Below are 21,387 nucleotides of genomic sequence, written 5' to 3'. Positions count from 1 at the left end.
CGCCCATGAGCAATGCCACCCAGGGTCCTGATGCAGCAAGGCCTCCCCCACCTCGACCTCGACCCAGCATCCTTCCTTCCATTTCACACGAGAGGAAGCCCAGCTAAGAGTGAGGAAGTCACAAAGTTCACCAGGCAAACCCGAGGGGACAGGCAGGGCCCTGAGCGTGCGCCCCTCACCCAGCACCTGGGGGCTCGGCTTCTTGTGGGGGAGGTCTCTGGGGCCCCAGCCTCAGCAGGGGGAGGTCCCTGGGGTCCCAGCCTCAGAGGGGGGAGGTCCCTGGGGTCCCAGCCTCAGAGGGGGGAGGTCCCTGGGGTCCCGGCCTTGGGGGGGAGGTCACTAGGACCCCAGCCTCAGAGCGGGGAAGTCCCTGGGGTCCTGGCCTCAGAGGGGGGAGGTCCCTGGGGTCCCAGCCTCGGGGGGGAGGTCACTAGGACCCCAGCCTCAGAGGGGGGAGGTCCCTGGGGTCCCAGCCTCGGGGGGGAGGTCACTAGGACCCCAGCCTCAGAGGGGGGAGGTCCCTGGGGTCCCAGCCTCGGGGGGGAGGTCACTAGGACCCCAGCCTCAGAGGGGGGAGGTCCCTGGGGTCCCGGCCTCGGGGGGGAGGTCACTAGGACCCCAGCCTCAGAGGGGGGAGGTCCCTGGGGTCCCGGCCTCGGGGGGGAGGTCACTAGGACCCCAGCCTCAGAGGGGGGAGGTCCCTGGGGTCCCAGCCTCGGGGGGGAGGTCACTAGGGCCCCAGCCTCAGAGGGGGGAGGTCCCTGGGGTCCCAGCCTCGGGGGGGAGGTCACTAGGACCCCAGCCTCAGAGGGGGGAGGTCCCTGGGGTCCCAGCCTCGGGGGGGAGGTCACTAGGACCCCAGCCTCAGAGGGGAGAGATCCCTGGGGTCCCAGCCTCGGGGGAGAGGTCACTAGGACCCCAGCCTCAGAGGGGGGAGGTCCCTGGGGTCCCGGCCTCAGGGGAAGGTGGGCTGCTGCCCTGACCCTGTGCCAGGGAGAGAGAAGCGGACGAGGGAAGGCCCTGCTCCCCTCCCCGCCCACCTCCCCTCCCGCTGGCCCACCTCACCACAGCTGAGCCCAGAGTAGCCGGGCACCCAGTACCTAAAGCCCCACCTCCAGTCCTTCGACCTTGATCCTGGGCAGAAAGTCCAGGAGCCGGCGGGGCGGGGCGGGGCGCTGCACACCTCCCTGGACTCTGCCCCCCATCAGAGCTGTTTTCCTGGATCCCGGCGGGGAGCGGGGGAGCGGCCCCCAGACAGACCAGCACACACAGGACACTCCTGGGCAAGTGACGCCTGCAGCTGCCCATGGAGCGGGCAGGGGGCCCCGAGGGGTGTGCAGACAGACGGGTGGAGAAGGGGCCTGACAATGGCACTCACCCCAGGCGCCAGGGATCCGAGCTGGGGTCGCCATGCGCGGGGGGCCAGCGGGGGTCATGCTCTAGGGCAGGACGTCCCAGGGCCCAGGAAGTAGAGGGGACATCAGGCTGCAGGGGACCGACTCAGGGGGCTCCAGGTCCCGCCGGGCCCCCTCCCGGCCCCACCTCCTCCCACGGTTAATGATTGCCAGACCAGCTGACCACACCCCCACGCTCACACGGCTCCCCACCGGCACAGGCCTGTAACCCAGCCAGCAAGGGGCGGGGCCTGGCCCTGCGAGGGGATCCTTCTGAAATCCCCCAGGAAGGACCCCGACCCATGGCCACATGGCATCCCCTCTGCACACCCCTGGATGGGGCCAGAACTCCCTGGAAAGGGTCCACCCGTTCCCTCTGCCTGGTTCCCTTTTGGCAGTCCACCCAACAAACTCCTGTTCATCCCTCAAAATCCATCTACAACACCACCTCCTCCTTGAACGCTCCCTGACTTCCCAGGCACGAGAAAGCCAGGGAGGAGACGGCGTGGTGCTTGGTGTGGCACTGAGCAGAGGCCTGGCCTCCACCTGGGGGTCAGGGGGGCATGGAGAGTTCTAGCATGGGAGGTCAGAGGCCAACATGATGACCCCACCGTCCCCTGCTCAGCCCAGGAAGTGAGGTTCGCTATTTCCCCATCACATGGCTGCTCACCCCCCAAGGGTCTCTCCATAACACGCTTAGTTCAAACCGGAACCAGGCCCAGCTGGCGTGACCAGGTGCCTACCCCAGCCAACTCAGAGCCCGGGGCTCCTTCGCCACCCCCACCCCCCAGCCCAGGCCCTGCGCTCTCAACAGAGGTGGGAACAGAGCCATTTCCTGAGGAACTGGCCCCCAACTCTGCCATCCTGACCAGCCACCAGTTCGTGGGAACAAGGCCAGGAGGGAAAGGCAGACGCTCTGGCAGCCAGAGAGCCTGGGGACACTGAGGCCCGGAGAGGGGAAGGGACATGCCCGCAGCAAGCTGGTCGGAGGGCAGGCCTGGGCCCCCGGCGCCAGCCCCAGGCGGCACCCCTGCTTGGGAGAGGGGGACCGCCTGCCCACGGGAACAGGGCAGGGCCCAGGGGCCCAGGGACCTCCCAGCTCCAAGGCACAAACCACTCCCCAAACCAGCAGCGACAGCCTCAGCTGAGGGCACCCCAAAGCCACTCTGGAAAATGGGTCCCGGGGGTCCACGGTAGGTGCCAACTGTCACGAGAACAACGCATCGCGGCTCGGCCCCGAGCCGGCACTCCAGGTCCTCCCCAGCAAGGGCCCCTGGCACACGTCCCTCCACCTCCGTGTCTGAAGGCCTCGTCCCCAAAATGCCTGGGGCCTGTCCTCGGAGAGCTGAGCACGGGTGGCTCAGCCAGGGCCAGCCCTGCGCCACCACTGACAGCGCTGCCCACGCCAGCCCCGCCTCTGAGGGGCAAGCAGCAGCAGGGCAGGTGCCAGGCCCCGAAAGGCGGCCTTGCTGGAGCGGGGCTGGACCTCAGCCGTGGGGTCTCCATTCCCGGCTGCCCCGGCCGGCCCTGCCCTCAGGACGCCTCGGAAACGAGAGAAGACGGGGAGGGAGGCTGGCACGTCCTGAGCCCACGCTGTCCACACAGCCGCTCTCCCAGGCCGGCCCGCGCCCTCCGTGTGCAGTCAGCTCACCCCCGTGTGTCCCCACGAGCAGCACGCCCGGCCCACGAGGAAATGGCAAGGGGCCAGCAGATCGGACGCCCCAGGCCCACACTGGGCCGGCACCCTGCCCGCCCCCCGCGCACGGACGATGGCGCACGGACGATGGAGGCCAGTGTTGGCCCTGCCGGGAGAGCCAGGCTTCCAACGGATCCCGCACGCAGGCGAGAGAGGGGCGGGCGGGCGGCGGGGTCCCGGACGGAGACTCGGGGTCCGGCGGCCGTCCAGGGGAGCTCAGCACAGCCACGGTGGCCACCTGGGCCTGTCACCGCCTGACCCCTGCCTGGGGCCAGTACGGACTCTTAAGCTAAATTGGTCAATTACAGACACTTAGATCCCTCCCCGGGGCTCCCAGCCTCCCCGTCTGGGCGGCAGGACCAGGAAGCCGGTTGAATCAGTAACCTCATTACAGCGGAGCCCACACGGGGCGGCTTTGAACTCCGCGGGGTTGATCCACGCGCGCCGAGGGCTTACACACGGCCTGGCCCAGGCCCAACTCGCTCTCCCCCCGCCCCTCGGCGCTGCAGGCGCCAGATCAGGACGCGGCCAGACGCTGCTGAGGCCCGTCGCCACCAGCCCCGGGCCCGGGCCACCGTCAGGGAGACTGAGGCACGGCTGGAGACCACAGCTGATCGAGCGCGCCCCGAGGCGGGGAGGCCAAGGCCAGGCTCAGGGCGCCCGGGAGCTGCGTGAGGCCCCCCTTGCGTGCCGGGTCTCGGCTCACGAAGCTCGGGCCACCCGGCTCAGGAACTCTAGCCAAGAGCCGGCAGAGGCTCTGAGGAAACGCCACACAGCGAGGCCTGAGCGGTTTGGCCCTCCAAGGGCCCCCAGTGTCCCATCCCCCCGCCCCAAGGTCAGAGCCCACCTGCCTGGCCCCGAGGACAGCCTGTCCTCCCAGCATGCTCAGGGCCTGGCCTGGCATGTCCTTCCAGGCCCACAGCCCCCTTGCCCAGTCCCCGGGCCCCTCACTGACACGCTAGTGCAGAGGCCCCGGGACATCCCATCACCCTGGGGCGCAGGGGCTGGGAAGCATCTCTCCAAGGACGGGAGCCAGGGCCAGGGGTGGGGGTCCTCCCCGACTCCTGCTCAGGGAAGGCGGACATCCCCAGCCCAGGAAGCCACGCAGAGTCTCCCATCCCAGCAGCAGAAGGGGGAACCGGCCGCTCAGGGTACCTGTCATGTCAGGCTCCAAGCCTCCTGGGACCCTGCTCCTTCCAGCCCACCCTCTGCCCAGAGCCGGAGGCCCAATTCCAACCAGGAACACGGCTAGGCCCTCAGCACCGCGGCCCGGCCCCCACACACCTGACCCGGCCCCGGGGCCCCATCCGCTCCATGTGTCTCTCTCCAGCCTCCGCTCACACGTCGTCACCTCGCCCGCTGCAGCCGCCGCTGCCTCGGGCCTTTGTCTCCGCTGCCCCTGCCGCGGGGAGGCCCCTCCCCCTCCACCTGTTGCAACTCTGCCTCCCCTCAGAGCCCGAACCAGCACCAGCACCAGCACCAGCACCACGCGAACCGCTCCAACAGGAACCCTCCCCACACCTCCCTCCCCCCGCCCGTCTCGGGGGCGCAGGACCAGGCCGCACCGACAGGCGTGCCCGGGGCGCCGGGTGGCCTGAACCAGCCAGCAAACCTGGCTCCTGCTGAAGATGAAGTTGTCGAGACGGTTAGGACCTGCTACAAAGGCCTGTGGTGGGCATGCATGGACATGTGTGTCTGTGTGTGCCCATACGTGCTTCTGCATGTAGCCTCATGTGTGTACATGTGTGTTTTGTGTGCGTGTATGCACGCACATCTGTATGTTCACATTTGTGATTCTGTGTGCACGTATGTGTCTGTGTGGGCTCATGTGTATGTGTGTGCACTGTGTATGTGTACGTATGTATTCACGCTAGTATGTTGGTATTCATATGCACATGTGTGTGCATGTGTGTTGGGGTGGAGACCACAGTATAACCAAGGCCCCACCCTGCCTTAGGGACCCGTGTGACCATCCTTGCCCAACCCCCACCAGTACCAGGTCCCTCGGGGATTTGCTTCCAGACAGCTCCACCCGGGGGGGGGGGGGGAGTGAGGTGGGCACCAGGCCCCGCTGCTCCCCAGCCCGTGGCTCTCCAGCCCGTCAACGGACCCCACTTGCCCCACCCCAACCCAGGGACCCTGGACGAGGTCTGAGGGTCTCCAGTTCCCAGAGGCCTTCACGGGGTGGAGAGGGCAGAACAGAGTGAACCTTCCCCCCTCAACGTTCCACAGAGCAAAGCAGACCCCAGGGACCCAGCCAGGGCCCGGGCCCAGGCCCAGCGGGCGGGAGCTTCCGGGGGTGCTACCTGAGCGTCGGCAGAGCTGGGGAGCAGCATCCCCGCCCGGACAGGCCCGGCTCCGCCGGCGCTCAGGGCCCCCGACGGGGAACTCAATGTGCTAACAAAGGCAGGCAGCGGCCTAGGGACCCGGCCCCGGTCCGGCCCCGCACAGAGGCCGGGACGGGCCCCCGGACGGGCTCCGTTTCCCCACCTGCTCACGGGGCTCATCTCGGGGAGCCTCCACGAGGTCCTGGAAATCCAGTCCCAGCCACACGGCAGGTGCCGGTGGGTGGGGCCTCAGCGCCTCCACGGGGCAGCGCCGGCCCGGAACTGGGCGACAGGAGCACGGACCGGCGGGAGCCGGGGAGACCCGTCCCCATCTCCACAGGGACTCAGGCCCGAGCAGCCACCTCGCACAGGGCACACAGACACGGACACACAGTCACAGGAACACACAGACATAGGGACACGGGGTCATAGGGACACCGACACAGGGACACAGAGTCACAGGACGTGGGATCATAGGAACACATAGACACAGGGTCATGGGGTCATAGGGACACAGAGTCACAGGACACGGGTCACAGGAACACACAGACATAGGAACACGGGGTCATAGGGACACTGACACAGGGACACAGAGTCACAGGACATGGGATCATAGGGACACAGAGTCACAGGACACGGGTCACAGGAACACACAGGGACACAGGGTCTCAGGGACACACAACGAACAGTGCCGGACGGAGCTGCAGGCAGGGTGGCTGAGCAGGAGCGTGTGAGCACGTGCGAGCCTGCTCACCCAGGCCCTGCACGCGTGTGCGCACCCCACGCTCCCGGCACTGGCCGGGGCCCGTGTCATGAAGCTGCTTTCTGCTCCATTTCACGCGCGTTTGGCTGCTGAGCCAGACAATCGCTCTGTAACTCTAGGGCGCAATTTCCCCGGCTGGGAGGCGCCGGGCACAACGGCTCGGAGCGGCGCGCGCCAGGCTCGGGCGGGTGTGCCCGCGGGTCCCTGGTCCCACCTGCCTCCTGTGGGCCTCGGGGAGAGTCTGTGCCGGGAGACCCTGCTCCCGAAGCTGCTGCGCACACGCCGGGGCACCAGCCATCATCCCTGCTTCGGGGTTCCGTTTTGGTCCAGCACTCGGACCCGGCCCGCCCTCGCCCCGCCCTGACCCGGGCAGGAGCAGAGGCAGACAGGCCCCAGAGGAGCCCAGACGTGCACCCCCTTTACAGACGGACAGGGCGGCTCGGAGGCGGACGGGCAGGCCACACACACAGCAGCAAGGACAGAGGGAAGGACCCTGGTGGCCTGACCAGCACCAGGGCACAGCCCCCCAGGAAGGTACAGCTCCTGGGGTCCCCCCAAGGGATGGCCACATCCTTCCAGAGAGAGCGGGTGGGGGGAGCAAGTGACACAGGGGCCTGCACGGGAGCGGGGAGGGGGAGAGGGAGGGGAAAAGTTAAGGTTGAATGCTGAAAGGAGGGAAGGTGGGGGCGGGGGGGTTGCAGGCAGGGAAGGCGGGGGCGGGGGGTGCAGGCAGGGAAGGCGGGGGCGGGGGGTGCAGGCAGGGAAGGTGGGGGCAGGGGGGTTGCAGGCAGGGAAGGCGGGGGCGGGGGGTGCAGGCAGGGAAGGCGGGGGGTGCAGGCAGGGAAGGCGGGGGTGGGGGGTGCAGGCAGGGAAGGCGGGGGGGGGGTGCGGGGTGCAGGGACGCCCTCTCTACACCCCTCCCCAGCATCCCTGAAATTGACCTGCTTAACAAACATCGGGGCAAAGGTCTGGAAGGCGATGCCCAAACAGATGCCAGCCCCAGTCCAGACAGCCAGGCTGGGGCACCCTGCCCATCCCTGGCCTCACCAGTGGCCAGTTCCCATGGAAATAGACCAGCTAATGGGCCACCTCAAGGCCTGGCCAGAGGAGGCGGCTGTGAACCCCACACTGGGAGCCGGAGAAAGGGAGGAGGGCCGCGGAGAAGGGAGGAGGGCAGGTCCCGGCTTGCGGAGGGAGCCCTGGCCTGCGGCAGCGGGCCGGCTCCACTCTGTCCTCCGAGCTCTGTCCTCCGAGCCCAGCCGCGGCGGGCGCCACAGGGAAGGAGCCCTCTCACCCTGCAGGACGGTCGGCTCGCAGCTCGGGCCTCGGCCCTGAGACGCGCCCACCCTGGGAAGAGCCCACACAACCCACAAACATAAGACCCTGCAGGCAGCTTCCAGAGCTCTGGGCAGGCATTCCCCCCACCGCCACCCCCCCCCGACCCCCTTCTTTTAGCTCAAGTCCGTCCCACCGCCCTCCCCCGGGGGCCCCCCTCCTGGTGCCACAGCCCCAGGCCTGCACTCTCAGCCTGCCCAGGGCAGGGGGCCGCCCCAGAGCACCAGCCTGTGCCCGCACAGTCATTCCACGACTACCCGCCCCCAGGCCTCCTTTCCCAGGAGAGGAAGCGAAGACCACCAACCGAAACTGGCCCCCGAGCCAGAGGGGGTGGGGTGGGTGCCCAGGCGGAGCAGGCAGAGGGCTTCCTGGAGGAGGTGCCGCCTCCCACGGGCCCTGAAGGACAGGCGAGGCCGGAAGAACTGGTGGAGCTGCCTCACCCTGGCTCGGGGCGCAGGCCCATCCTGGGGGCCCCCGGCCCGGTCCCACCCACGTCCTGGCAGAGGGGGACGGGGCTGCACGCTGGGCCCAGGCCGACAGCCAGCCCCAGGGAAGGATGCAGGCCGGCAAGGCCATGGCCACCGTCCGGCCACATCTGAGAGCTGCTTCTCTCACCCTGACACTTCCCCGTCAACAAACAGAGCCCCCTCTGGAGTTCACCAAAACAAACGCCCCAACAGTCGGCAGGGCCCGGGCGCGGGCGAGGCAGAGCTGCCTGGGCAGGCGGACTCCAGCCCGGCCTCCCGAGAGTCACGTGACCCTGTTATTTCGGGAGGCCCTGGAACGCGCTCTATTTTGGGTCCCGAAGGCTCTGATGTTACCAGAAGCCCCTCGCCGGGGCTCCAAGCGCGCCCAGGTCCCCAAGAGCCCCCCGAGAGGTTGGCCAGTGTGTCTACCATTCTGCTCCAGCCACCCACCCCACCCCGGGCAAATGGGTCAGTAACGGCCAAGAGGGTCTGGTGTGGTCCCAGATCCCAGACACCCTGTCCAGGCTGCCGTCCAATCCCACTGTCCAGGCGGATGGCAGCACAGCCTCGCCCGCCGAAGGGTGCGGGCCCCTGGCCGGCCCCGGGCAGCAGGGGCAGCCAGCAGGGGTGCCTCGGGCGGGTCGCTCGGCCTCCAGACCTGCACCTTGGGGCTCATTCCTACCCTCGCCAGGCGGCTCAGCAGGCAGCAGCTGGGAGGCTCTGGGCGGGTGAGGGCAAGTGCCCACAGCACCCACCAAGCCCCACGGCGCTAGGAGGAGGGAGCCTGGGGCCCGAGGCCTTGAAAGTGGCCAGACAACTACGAGGGGGGCACGGGTCGGGCCTCTGACTGCCACCCCCTGGAGGGGTTAGGGCCGTGCTGGCAAAGGGCTTAGGCCACCGGCCGCTTAAATGGCCCTTCAACTCCACTGCACTTCGGCGCTGGTCACAAGCTCAGGAAAAAATAAAATGTAATCAGAGCCCAGGTCTCCCGCTCAGGCCTGGGGTGCGCGGGCCGCCCCAAGGCCACAGGCGTATTTGGGGAGAAGCCTGCAGCCTCCTGGCGGTGTGGGGGCGTCCACCCAGGGTCCTGGGCAGTGGCTCCTAGGCAGATCTCTCCTCCTCACGGAGACCCTGGCACCGTCACCCTGCAACCTGGGTCCCCCCTGCGCCAGCTCTCAGGACGTCAGGGACAGGGACCTGTCCTGCTCCCAGTTCCCAGGGCCCTGTCACGTGGGGGGGTGGGGGGTGGGACCCGATGGAGCAGAGCATTCTTGTTCCAAAAGGATCCTCTGGGAGAGCCTCGGTCTGTGTGTGAGTGTGTGAGTGTGTGTGTGTGTGTGTGTGTGTGTGTGCACGCGCGCACATGCAAAGCTTTAACGGGGAAAAGGAGATGTGGGCCCACTCGGGACCCGCCAGGCCGGACAGCAGGTCACAAACACCTCAGCTCTTCCCTGCCCCCCACTCCACGGGGGTCTGTAAGCCTGTGGCCTCAACCTTTCCCAGCCAGGTTTCCTATCTGTAAAATGGGCATGCGTGCCCTCCCCGGGGCTGAGGGGCAGCCCAGGTCCTCGTCATACAGTCAGGGAGGGAGTCTTGCATCTGACAAACTCGGAACCCTCGCAGTCACCTGCAGCAAGCCCCGAGGGACCCAGTGCTGGACCCTCGCCCTGACACCCTGGGGCCCAACCCCCAAGGCCCCTGCAGCCGGGCCAGGTTCTGACCAGCAGGCCAGGGGCCAAACTGCACCCCAGGCTGCAGAGAGGGGGCAGACAGGGGGGAGAGGCGGGGGGGGGGGGGGACTGACCGTGGGGTTTCACTCAGAATCAGCTGTTTTAATTTCCATTCAGGACAAATCCTTCACCCAGCCTGACAGCCTGGCTGCTGGCCCCACCACGGAATTAATACCCTTCCCGGCACTCATTTATAAAGTCTCCCACCGCCTCCCGCCCCTGCCTCTCGCTGGCTCTCAAAACCTGGGGAGGCAACAGCTCGCGGCGCCTGGCTATGCCCCCTCCTCCTCCCAGGAGGGTCCTGGCCTGGAGTTGGAGGGCGGTCAGCGGCCAGGAAGCCACCGAGCGGGGTGGCAGCAGGAGGACAGGAAAACTGACCCTCCGCGCCTCTGGGGCGTCCTCCTCCAAGTGTAGGGCCAACCCAGAGAAGGCCCCGGAGGGCACCCCGAGTGCGCCAGAGTGAGGGGCCCCAGTGCTGGGATGGGGCATTCCCAGACTTGACGTGCCCGGCCGTCCGGCCCCTGGGTGACCCTGCCCACCGCGCCCGGGCTGCTCTGGGGAGGAGGGTCCCGGTGTCCCCGCCGGCGGCCTGCTGGACTCGGCGGCCGGGCGGCGGCGCGGAAGCCGTCCCGATACCAGGGCGGCCGGAGGCTGCGAGCGCACAAGTTGCTCCGCCCGCCCGGCCCGGTCCCTGCGCCGCCGGCTGGAGCCGGGCACCGGGCCGCCGGGCGCTGCCAGGCCGGGGGCACAACCCGTCCCGGCCGACCCGCAGCCCTCCGGCCCCGCGCGGCCCGCCGCCCTCCCGCTCCGAGACCCAGAGGCGGCCCAGCGCTGGCGGGGGCGCCTGCCGCCCTCGCGCCCTCCCCGCCCGGCGCGCGGGTAAAAGTTGCCCGGCCCCCCGCCCCGGGCCCGGCGCCCCAACTCCGCGGAGGCCGGGCGGGGGGCGCCCCGCGCGCGGCGAGAACGCGCCCCCGCCAGCGCCCGCCGGCCCGCGAGCACTCACCGAGCGGCAGGAAATGTTTGGTGTCCATGTCGGCGGCGGCTCGGCGGCAGCGGCGAGCGCGGCGGCCCCCGGCGCGGCCGGCCGGGCCCGGGCGGCGGGAGCCGGCGGCGGCGGGGCGGCGGCGGCGCGCGGAGGCCGCGGCGCGGCGAGTTGTTGCAAAAGTCGCCCAACAATGTAAACTACTTGTGCTGCGCGCCGCCGCCGCGCGCCCGCGCCCGCGCCCCCGCCGCGCGCGCCCGCGCCCCGCTCCGACCGCTGCGGCGCCGGCGGGGGGGCGGCGGGGGGCCCGCGACGGGCGCGAACTCGGCGCAGCGCCGCCGCCCCGCCCGGCCTCCCGCCCCGCCCGCCGCCCGCGCGCGCCCCCCCCGCCGCCCCCGCCCGCGCGCGCGCCCGCGGCCCGCCCGCCTGCCCGCCCGGCCGCCGAGTTGCAAGCGAGCCAGCGCCGTGCAAACTTGCAAGTTTGCCTCCGCCAGGGGTTCCCGGGAGCCGAGCGGGGGCGGGGCGCGGGCGGGAGCAGAATTCCCTCCCCGGCTGCCAAAAAAAAAAAAAAAAAAAAATGCCACTGGGGCGGAGGAGGCGGCGCTGGAGGAGGAGAGCGGGGCTGGGGAGCTCGACGCGGCCGGGCCATTGTCTGCGCGGCCATACAAAGCTGCCCGCAGACCCAGCACCGCCGCCCGGCCACAGTGGGGAAACTGAGGCCGGGGTGCCGAGCCCGGAGGCGGGAGCACAGGTTGGGCTCCTCCACGGGGAGTCGGGGGGGGGATCTTTTCTGGGCCCTCCCCCCAGTCTCCCAGTCCACCCCTCACTTTCAAGCTGGTGGGAAAGCAAAAACCAAAGGGGACCCCATCCCCCAGGACGGACGCGTGGGCCCACCGGGAAGAGCGGGGGCTCACGCTTCCGCTGCACGTGGGGCCCGACTTCGGGGACCCCTCTGTGAAGGCACCGGGCTGGCGAGGAGCGCCCGGAGTTGAGCACTGACTTTGTGGCTGTGGCTATTTTGATGCCTTGGGTACCTCTGCTCCGACTTTTAAATTCAGGATTTGTTTGTATGAAAATGAAAGGGAGCCGCCTGCCCTGGACAACTTGGGCAGCTGGAGCTGGGGGTGGGGGGAGTTACCTGCACGGGGCGGAGAACCTCCCGGAGCAAGCGCAGCCCTGAGGCACCTCCCTGCGCCCCGCTCCAGGCTGGCCCACTCAGGCGGCTTCCCCTCTCCGCCCCCACAAGTTTGCTGCCATCTGGACCTACCTTCCCAGCGCTGACCCAGGCTCTGGGGGCAGAAGAGCTTACCTAAGGCACCTAGGGTGGCCCTGGGGCCGGGGTGATGCAGAGGGAGGCGATGACAGAGCACGCGTGGCCCTGCTGGCTGCCCAGAGACAAACACAGCCCCACGGGAGTCCTACCGCCTGGTGCACGCTGCACGGTCAGACCGCGAGTCAGGCGTGCGCGCTGGGCGGCACGATCCCCTCTGTGAAATGGGGGAGTAACAGGACCCGCCTCCGGGGGACAGCAGGAGCTGGATCCCACAGGGGCCAGTGGGGCCTGTCCAGGAGGGAAGCACTGATTCCCTCGGGGTAGGAGCCCCCTGGGGGTCTGGAAAGGCAGCACTGGCTGGGGAGCCGCCCCCAGCACACCCCCAGGCTGCAGCTAAGGCCTGCCCTGTCCTGGGTTCTGCCTGACCCTCCCCTGCTCTGGAAAACCTCCTCCTTGCTGGCTCCTGGGCCCTCTGCCCACCTGACCCCAACACACACACAAACCTCCGCCTGTGCCCGCCCCTCCCTGCAGCCCCAGGCTGGTGAGCTGCAGCCACGGGCTTCCAACCCTGATTTCCTCCCTCCAGGGCTGGGGGCAGGCATCACGGGGGCTGGGGGCAGGCATCACGGGGGCTGGGGGCAGGCATCACGCAGGACGGGTCTGACTAGGAGCGAACCTAGGCTCACTGACGCGGATGGGGTGCGTGCTGTGGGTCAGCCTGGTCCTCAGGCCTCTCTCCATCGCCCCTGGCGTGCCCTTGGCCGTGGCGCCAAAACGTGGCTTTGCTGGTCACCCCAGCAACGGGTGGGCAGTGGGTACTACTAACCCACCTGACTGGTGAGGGCAGTGAGGCTGGGAGAGGTGACATGATGGCACGTCCCAGGGCAGAGAGGATAAGCCGGCATTTGAACCCAGGGCCCGTCCTCGGAACCTCTGGACCAGTGGTTCCCAACCTTTTTTTGGCCACGCCCCACCTGAGCATCTCTAAAATCCTGATGCCGGCCCCCCGTGACATAGAATTCGTATTTTTCAAAAAGTGAACTCCTAGTCACGTGGAGGAAGCCTAAAAGGCCATGAACTTGGTCTGAGCAAGCTTCCAAAGAACATGGCATCCATGAAAGAGAAAAAGAAAAGAACAAAAGGACAGTGGAAGGACGGAGGAAGACATCACTAGGAAATGGTTAAAAAATAATAATAATAATGTGAAGTGATATGACAAAATAGCAAATAAAGTTTCAAAAACATCTAATAGAGAACTGACGTGCATAAATATATCACAATATCTATAATAATAAAAGCTAATTAGACGGGACAGCCAAACAACCTTCCGGACGTCCTTCTGGACAAAGCCACAGCGGCGGGGGCCAAGGCAGAGGTGGCTATGGGTGATCAGGCAGGCAGGCAAGTGGTTAGGGGCGATCAGGCAGGCAGGCGAGTGGTTAGGAGCCAGCGGTCCCGGATTGCGAGAGGGTGCAGGTCGGGCTGAGGGGGCCCCCACCCCCGCCCGCACAAATTTCATGCACCGGGCCTCCAGTACCTATATATTTATATACTGTATATGAGGCCCCTAAAACCATAAGAAATGTAAAAAATTCACTGTTAATAACTCATTCTGGAATTGCCCCTCTAAAAAATCAAATGCCCCCCCTGTACCCCACGTTGGGAAACCCTGCTCTGGGCCATCAGAGGATGTGAGCCGGGGATCAGTGACGCAGCCCATTCTCGCTCCGGGGCAGGGGGCAGGGAAGCATGAACGGCCCCTGTCTTCCAGAGCCTGGGCCACTGCCCCACTCGGCAAACCTCTGCTCAGCACCGGCCTGGCCTGTGCTCGGGTGGGGACTCAGATGGAGGTGTGGTCCCAGACCGACAGGCCTGACCAGCCAGCGGCCTGACCGGGTCGCTCTCCTTCCTGTGCCTCAGTTTCCTCATCTGGAGAGCCACGCCTTCCCCCCTGAGTCACCGGGCTGACTCACAGAGATAACACGGGAGAGGCTGGCATGGGGAGGAGGGGTTCCAGAGCATTCTACCTTGACTGTTACTACTCTCATCACGAGGTGACGGATCGCCCTCGGGGAGCCCCACCCAGAGGGGGATGAGACACGCCCACGAGGAACTTTCCTTGAGGTTGAGCTGATGGGCAGACAGGAAGTCTATGGACGGTGAGGGGTGAGGGGTGAGGGGTGAGGGGTGAGGGGAGAGCAAGGCCAGGCCAGCGGGGGGCCCAGGCGTCTCCCGGGCTGCGGGTTCTTGCGTCCCGTTTTGGAGGTGGGAGTTTTCGCCTGGCAGAGGCGGGGTGAGGGCGCCCCAGGCAGAAGGACAGGCAGGAGCAGGGGCCCGGAGGTGGGAGGACCCAGCGGGGTGAGGGAGCAGCGGGCGGAGCCGCGGGCGGCCCGGGGGCGAGCAGGTCGGAGCACGCAGGGCAGGGCGTTGGTGGGAAACTGGTCCTGGAGGCCTGCAGGCCGGGCTCCGATCCGCAGCCACCTCCCCCAGTGGGCAGCCACGCCTGGGCCCCCCCCCACCCCCCCGCCTCCCACGGCACCCTTGCCACGGAAAAAACTCGAGACTGCTTGGAACAGTCGGCGCCCGGAGACGGGGAGCCACACGCACAGTTTTCCAGGGAGGCACAGGGCTCAGGCTGTCCAGGGTGTGAGAGGGGCCCTCTGTTCCCCAGAGAGACCTCAGGCGGCGGCACCCCGCCCAGGCCTCTCGCCCAGAGACACGTGGACAGGAGCGGGGGCCCAGCGCCCCGCAGGCCTGGCAGCGATCCAGCCCGGGCTGCAGATGCTGCTGCTCTCCGCGGCCCCTCTCACCTGCGGGGGGTGGCGGTGCGGGTGCGGGGGGGGGGGGGTGCGGGGGGTGGCGGGCCGGGTGCTCGGGCAGGAGCCGTGCCTGGGGGTGGGCAGAGGGAGGGGCCCCGGCTCCAGGGCCCGGGCTGGGAAACCCTGCGGCTCCTTATTTCTGTTCTGCTCTCCCCTCCGGCTCCGGCCCTTTGGTGCGAACGGTCCCACGACACCTTCCGAGACAGGGCCGCCCGCCTGGAGTGGCCGGGTCCGAGCCAACCATGGAAAAATCCGCCCGGCCTTCCTGCCTGCCCGCCCCGCTGCAGCCAAAAATATCCTCGTAGTAATATCCATCTATTTACAACCTGGGATCTGAGAGCGTTTTGTTTTCTGTTTGGGGCTTTTTATTCCCCCTGAAGGGTGCTTTCTAAGGGACTTGGGTCTATTCCGTGCGCCTGTCTCGGCTCCGTCTTGTAAACAGTCTCCGGAATCGCCGGTGAATAATATTTTTAAAGGCGGGTGTCTGCCGGGCGGGGGCTCCTGAGGCTGGCGTCTGGGCGGGCGGCCCCCAGCAGCTCCTGCAAACCCCGGGAGGCACCCCGGCGGCCGGCTCCTTCCCGCAAAGGAGGGCCCGTGGGACCCCGAGCTGGCGACCAGCGGGACCTCGCGGGGGCCTGGGGCCCTGGTCCCCCACAAGCACGCCGTGGCTTCGACGCTGCCAGCCTGTCCGCGTGTGCAGGTGGCCTGTCTCCGTCCCCAGCACCCTCGCCCAGGGGGCCCTTTCTCACCACCGCCTCGGGGGCTCTTTTGGGGGCGACACTTTTTTAAAATATATATTTTATTGATTTTTTACAGAGAGAAAGGGAGAGGGATAGAGAGTTAGAAACATCGATGGGAAAGAAACATCGATCAGCTGCCTCCTGCACACCTCCTACTGGGGATGTGCCCGCAACCAAGGTACATGCCCTTGACTGGAATCGAACCCGGGACCCTTCAGTCCGCAGGCCGATGCTCTATCCACTGAGCCAAACCAGTCAGGGCGGGGGGGGGGGGGGGCGACACTTTCTGACAGATGACAAGCTGGGGGGTGCGGGTGAGGCCCAGAGAGGCGAGGGCTCGCCCAGGATCCCGTGGCAAAGCCAGACGGAGCGACCCGGGCGGTGTCCAGTCTCTCCATCCGTCTGGGGGAGCCGGGGAGGGTGCTGGTCCGCACTGGCCCCCAGGCTGTTCTGCTTCATGGAGGGGAGAAAGGACGAGGGGGCAGGCGGGGGACAGGAGAAGCGGGGAAGGAGGAGGGGAGGACGCGTGCCGGTGACCGGGCCTAAGGGGACGGGGCTGCCTGTGGAGAAGGACCAGGACCCAGGGCAGCTCAGGCAAGAGCTGGTGGGTTCCCTGCAGAGGCCCCCAAAGACAGGCTCCTGCCACACCCTAAGGCCCCCGGGAAGCCGCAGATGCCGAGGGGGTGGCGGGGCAGCCTGGGAGGCTGGAGAGAGCCAGGGCGGGCCAGAGAGTCCCAGGCCGGGAGAGGAGGGCACCGGTGCTCTCCAGGGGCCCTTGGTGCCAGGTCTACGCGCAGCCAGGCCCCGTCTCCTCCCGCAGCGCCCGGCCTTGCAGACTCCGCGTTCCCATTTCACAGATGGACACGCTGAGGCCGAGAGGAGCCGTGGCTGCCCCGGGCCGGCAGCGGCTCCAGCACCTGGTCACCGCAGCGCGGGGAGTGGTCAGACCCCCAGGGAAGCCGTGGAGTCCGCCTTCAGTGAACCGCTCCACCTCCCTGCCGCTCCAGGTGGGGGCGGGGCAGGAGGGCCAGGTGCGACCCAAGTCCAGAGAGAAGGGTCAGGCCGCAGACTGGGAAAACGGGGTACCAGGAAGGGTGGGTCGCCGTCTGGCCCAGCCGACAACTCACCCGCGGCGCCCTCTGAACCTCGGTCTCTTCCTCTGTGAGGTGGGCGAGCAGGGCCAGCGCATCGCGGGCCGTTTTGGCCGTGAGAGCACGTGACCAGGAAACCCGATGTGAACGCACTGCGGTGCAGAGGAGAAGGCTGGGGCGGCCCTGCCCTGAGGAGAGAGAGCCCTCCGCTCTGCCGGACCTCTCTGCCCATCCGCACGAAGAGGACGTTTCCTCCGGGCATTTACTCTGGACAATTACCCCGTCCATCCCTCCCTGTGCACATACTAGGACACAGACATAAGCGGGGGACACACAGGCCCATCCCTCCTGTGCACATACTAGGACACAGACATAAGCGGGGGACACACACCCCCATCTCTCCCTGTGCACATACTAGGACACAGACATAAGCGGGGGACACACACCCCCATCTCTCCTTGTGCACATACTAGGACACAGACATAAGCGGGGGACACACAGGCCCATCCCTCCCTGTGCACATATTAGGACACAGACATAAGCGGGGGACACACAGGCCCATCCCTCCCTGTGCACATACTAGGACACAGGCATAAGCGGGGGACACACACCCCCATCTCTCCCTGTGCACATACTAGGACACAGACATCAGGCCACACACACCCATCCATCCTGTGCACATACTAGGACACAGACATCAGGCCACACACCCCCATCCCTCCTGTGCACATACTAGGACACAGACATCAGGCCAGACACATCCATCCCTCCTGTGCACATACTAGGACACAGACATAAGCGGGGGACACACACCCCCATCTCTCCCTGTGCACATACTAGGACACAGACATAAGCGGGCCACACACACCCATCTCTCCCTGTGCACATACTAGGACACAGACATAAGCGGGGGACACACACCCCCATCTCTCCTTGTGCACATACTAGGACACAGACATAAGCGGGGGACACACACCCCCATCTCTCCTTGTGCACATACTAGGACACAGACATAAGCGGGGGACACACAGGCCCATCCCTCCCTGTGCACATACTAGGACACAGACATAAGCGGGGGACACACACGCCCATCTCTCCTGTGCACATACTAGGACACAGACATAAGCGGGGGACACACAGGCCCATCCCTCCCTGTGCACATACTAGGACACAGACATAAGCGGGGGACACACAGGCCCATCCCTCCCTGTGCACATACTAGGACACAGACATAAGCGGGGGACACACAGGCCCATCCCTCCCTGTGCACATACTAGGACACAGGCATAAGCGGGGGACACACACCCCCATCTCTCCCTGTGCACATACTAGGACACAGACATCAGGCCACACACACCCATCCATCCTGTGCACATACTAGGACACAGACATCAGGCCACACACACCCATCCCTCCCTGTGCACATACTAGGACACAGACATAAGCGGGGGACACACACACCCATCTCTCCCTGTGCACATACTAGGACACAGACATAAGCGGGGGACACACACGCCCATCCCTCCCTGTGCACATACTAGGACACAGACATAAGCGGACCACACACGCCATCCCTCCTTGTGCACATACTAGGACATACTAGGACACAGACATAAGCGGGCCACACACACCCATCTCTCCCTGTGCACATACTAGGACATACTAGAACACAGACATAAGCGGACCACACACACCCATCTCTCCCTGTGCACATACTAGGACATACTAGGACACAGACATAAGCGGACCACACACACCCATCTCTCCCTGTGCACATACTAGGACATACTAGGACACAGACATAAGCGGGCCACACACACCCACCTCTCCCTGTGCACATACTAGGACATACTAGGACACAGACATAAGCGGGCCACTCCCGCGGGAGCCCCCGCCAGGCTCACCACGGAGCGCTTGCCCCCATAAAGATAACGGGAAATGATTCATAATATTTATTTGACAGACATGATACGGCCCGTAATGGCCTGCTGGGATTGGAAACGCCCGTCTGTCTCTGTCACCCTCCGATGTGCTTTAAATATTATATATGTGGCCGGGGCGGCCGTGGGGCCGGCGCAGTTATTGATGGCGCCATAAAGCACGCCGTTTGCTCTGAAGGATGGAGAGGTCCCGAGGAGTGTGCCCGGTGCCCTCATCCCCGGAAGCAGCACTCACAGCCCAGGCTTCCCCCCACCACACCAGCCCGCGGTGCCGACCGCCCGGGACGGGCCATCCTGCCGCTCCAGGCTGAGGAGGCCTGGCCTGGCACCACGCTGCCGTCCCCACAGAGGGCCCCCCCCCCCGAAGGCTCGGGCCCCACCCTCTCTGGCTGGAGACCCCTGACGGGTCGGCCTGGACCCTGTTCCCCTCCACCCAGCAGAGCAGAACCCCCTGCCCCATCCCACCCACCCCACCCCCGTCCCCATCTGGTCACTTTCAGCTTAAAAGCCCCTTCCTGCTCCTCACTGGCCTTGGGATAAAGCCCAGACTCCAAAGGCTCGCCCTCCCTCCCTCCCTCCTTCTCCCCTCCCCCCTCCCCCCTCCCCCGAGTGTCTCCCTCCTCCGGGCGCCCAGCGTGGCCCCTCGCAGCGTGCTGAGTCCTCCCAGGCCTGGCTGGGGCTTCTCGGTACCCAGCACCCCCCGTCCCTCCATGATATTCCCCTGAGCACCCCGGAGGCCAGGGCCCCAGGGATCACCAGCTCCCATTTCCCTGCTGGGCTCCACACGGGAAGTTCACAGACGGAGGGGGAGGGGGAGGGGCAGGGGTGAGAGGGGACGGAGGGCAGGGGGGGTGGGGGGCGGGGAGCAGAGGCCCCTGGAAGCCTGGAGCATTTAACCACCGGGAAGCCTGTTAGGGTTTGCTATGGGAAGGGCTCGGGGTCTCGCACTGAGAAAATGTCTGGGGTTCACCCCCTTCCACCATGACCCCACCTCCTGCCACCCCACCTGGGTCCCACCCGCGGGCCCCCTGCCCCCAGCTCCGTTCAGGGGAGCCCCTCCCCAGGCCGATGAGTTACCCTCGTGGTGACAATCAACCTTCGTTTCTCCACGGATGAGGGTCCCAAAGGCCACGCCTGAGCTAAGGCACCGCCTGGGGCGGGGGGGGGGGGGCGCTATCCTGGACTGAGGTCCCCGGGGGAGCCCAGCCTGCCTGCCTGTGGCCCAGAACGCCCCTCCCCAGGATGAGCCTCAGGAGACGGAGCTTGCGCTTCGGAAGCCCTTTGGGTGGGACCGCATTCCTCCTGGGCACCCCCCACACACGCCCCGCCTCCTGCTGTGTGGCCATGCTGCTTGGTTGTGCAGGGGGGCCCGCCAGGAACCTCCCACTGTTGGCATGGCAGCCCACCTGGGTGCCCCCTCGGGCAGCAGCCCCTGTACTGCACACACCTCTGCCTCCCCCACAGCGCCCCCTGGGCCCTGCACGCAGCGGGCACCCAGAGAGGGGGCTGGCTGCCCTCGCCGGGGCCCCACTCTGCCCCTCTGCCCCCACCTCCTCCCCAGGATGCAAGAGACAGGACCCCACCTGCCCAGGGGGACAGAGACACAGGGAAGGGAATGGAGGCCCAGGGCGTCCGGGGTCCCACCCACGGCCTGGGACCGGGGGGCTTAGGGACAGGCCCTTCCTCAGTGCTGGGTTTAGCGGGGCCAATGTGAGCCGGGGGGGGGGGCAGGGGCGCGGGGGGGGCACGCCCTGGCTGAGAGCGACTGGCGGGACCCTGCAGCGTCACAGGTGCTGAGTCAGGAGGGACCCCAGGGGCCAGGCCGGCTCCCTCCCCCTGGCAGGCAGCCCAGGGCTCTAGACCCGGGGGGGTGGGGGGGGCTGTGTGTGCTCAGGAAAGGAAGTCAGCCGCCGCCGTCGCCGCACCATGCCAGCAGTGACGGGAGCGTACCCCCCTGTCCCCCAGAGTGGCTGTCCTCCCTTTCTGCAGTGTGGCTGCTGGGGTTGTTGGGAGATGTCGAATTTTTGAGAAAAAGCGTTGGCTTCTCACTGGCTTTCCCCAGGTTAACCATACGTCCATCTCCTGACAAACCCAGGCCCAGGGGTGCAAGTGGGGTCCTGACCCGAGTCCGGTCCCTGCCGTGGGGGTGCCCCGCCTGGTTCCCGCCTGCGCAGCGGGAAGAGGGGAGAGCCGGGCTGACCCTTAGGGCTCCCGTGTGGATGCGGGACAGGTGCGCAAAGCCGCCAGCCAGCCGCACCGGGATGGGATTCCCGGGGCCGGTGCGTGAGGTCGGAGCACACCGCCCGCAGCCACCGTGGTGCGCGGCTGTGCAAGGCGAGGCCTCGGCCCTGCCCGGGTGGAAGCCACACGCAGCAATTCCCTGACTGTCCTGGGGTTCATCCGCCGCCCCCTGACCTTCCAGGGCACCGTGGCCTCCAGGGAGGGCGGGTCCATTACAGCAGAGCCACCCGTGGGTGGGGAGACAGGCAGGTGGCTCGGGCCCTGAGGGCTGAGGGGTGAGGGTCCCCCCCATGAGCTGTTCTGCCGGCTCAGCCCTTGGTCTTGACTCTTAAGAAGCGTGAGGCTGGGGAAGGCAGGGGAGCCTCCCCGGGGGGCCGCTCAGAGCTGACCACAGGGGCACCAGCGGAGAGGTGAGCTCTCGCCCTGGGCAGAGAGAAGACCCGCTGGGCCACACGAGGAGCTGGCTGCCCAGCTGCCCGCTGAGCTCCTGGCACGTGCCCGCTGGCCCTCTGGGCTCACCAGGCTCAGAGGAACCCGTCACCCCGAGCTTGCCAGCGTGGCCTCCTGGAATCCAGGCTCAGGGAGTGCC

At 67.0% G+C, this 21,387-nt stretch overlaps 1 protein-coding gene across 2 annotated transcripts in view; it reads right to left on the bottom strand.

Annotated features, from left to right (window-relative positions):
• RXRA (retinoid X receptor alpha) overlaps positions 1 to 10,824 on the bottom strand; it is an 82,091-nt gene extending 71,267 nt beyond the window's left edge. Inside the window, exon 1 of one of the 2 annotated variants that reach the window (XM_080668434.1) lies at positions 10,716 to 10,824. In XM_080668434.1, the coding sequence (XP_080524560.1) occupies positions 10,716 to 10,743 (28 nt within the window). In that variant the 5' untranslated portion in view covers positions 10,744 to 10,824. Of the gene's footprint in view, positions 1 to 4,374; positions 4,477 to 10,715 lie in introns of those variants that run through there. The other variant, XM_080668435.1, reaches the window with a different exon arrangement.
• Positions 10,825 to 21,387: the final 10,563 nt, after the last annotated feature.

This window comes from Plecotus auritus, assembly GCF_963455305.1.
Source record: "Plecotus auritus genome assembly, chromosome: 5".
In the NCBI taxonomy this organism is placed as follows: domain Eukaryota; kingdom Metazoa; phylum Chordata; class Mammalia; order Chiroptera; family Vespertilionidae; genus Plecotus; species Plecotus auritus.
The sequence above is the reverse complement of the archived record's forward strand: the minus strand, read 5'-3'. Positions and strand labels throughout refer to the sequence as shown.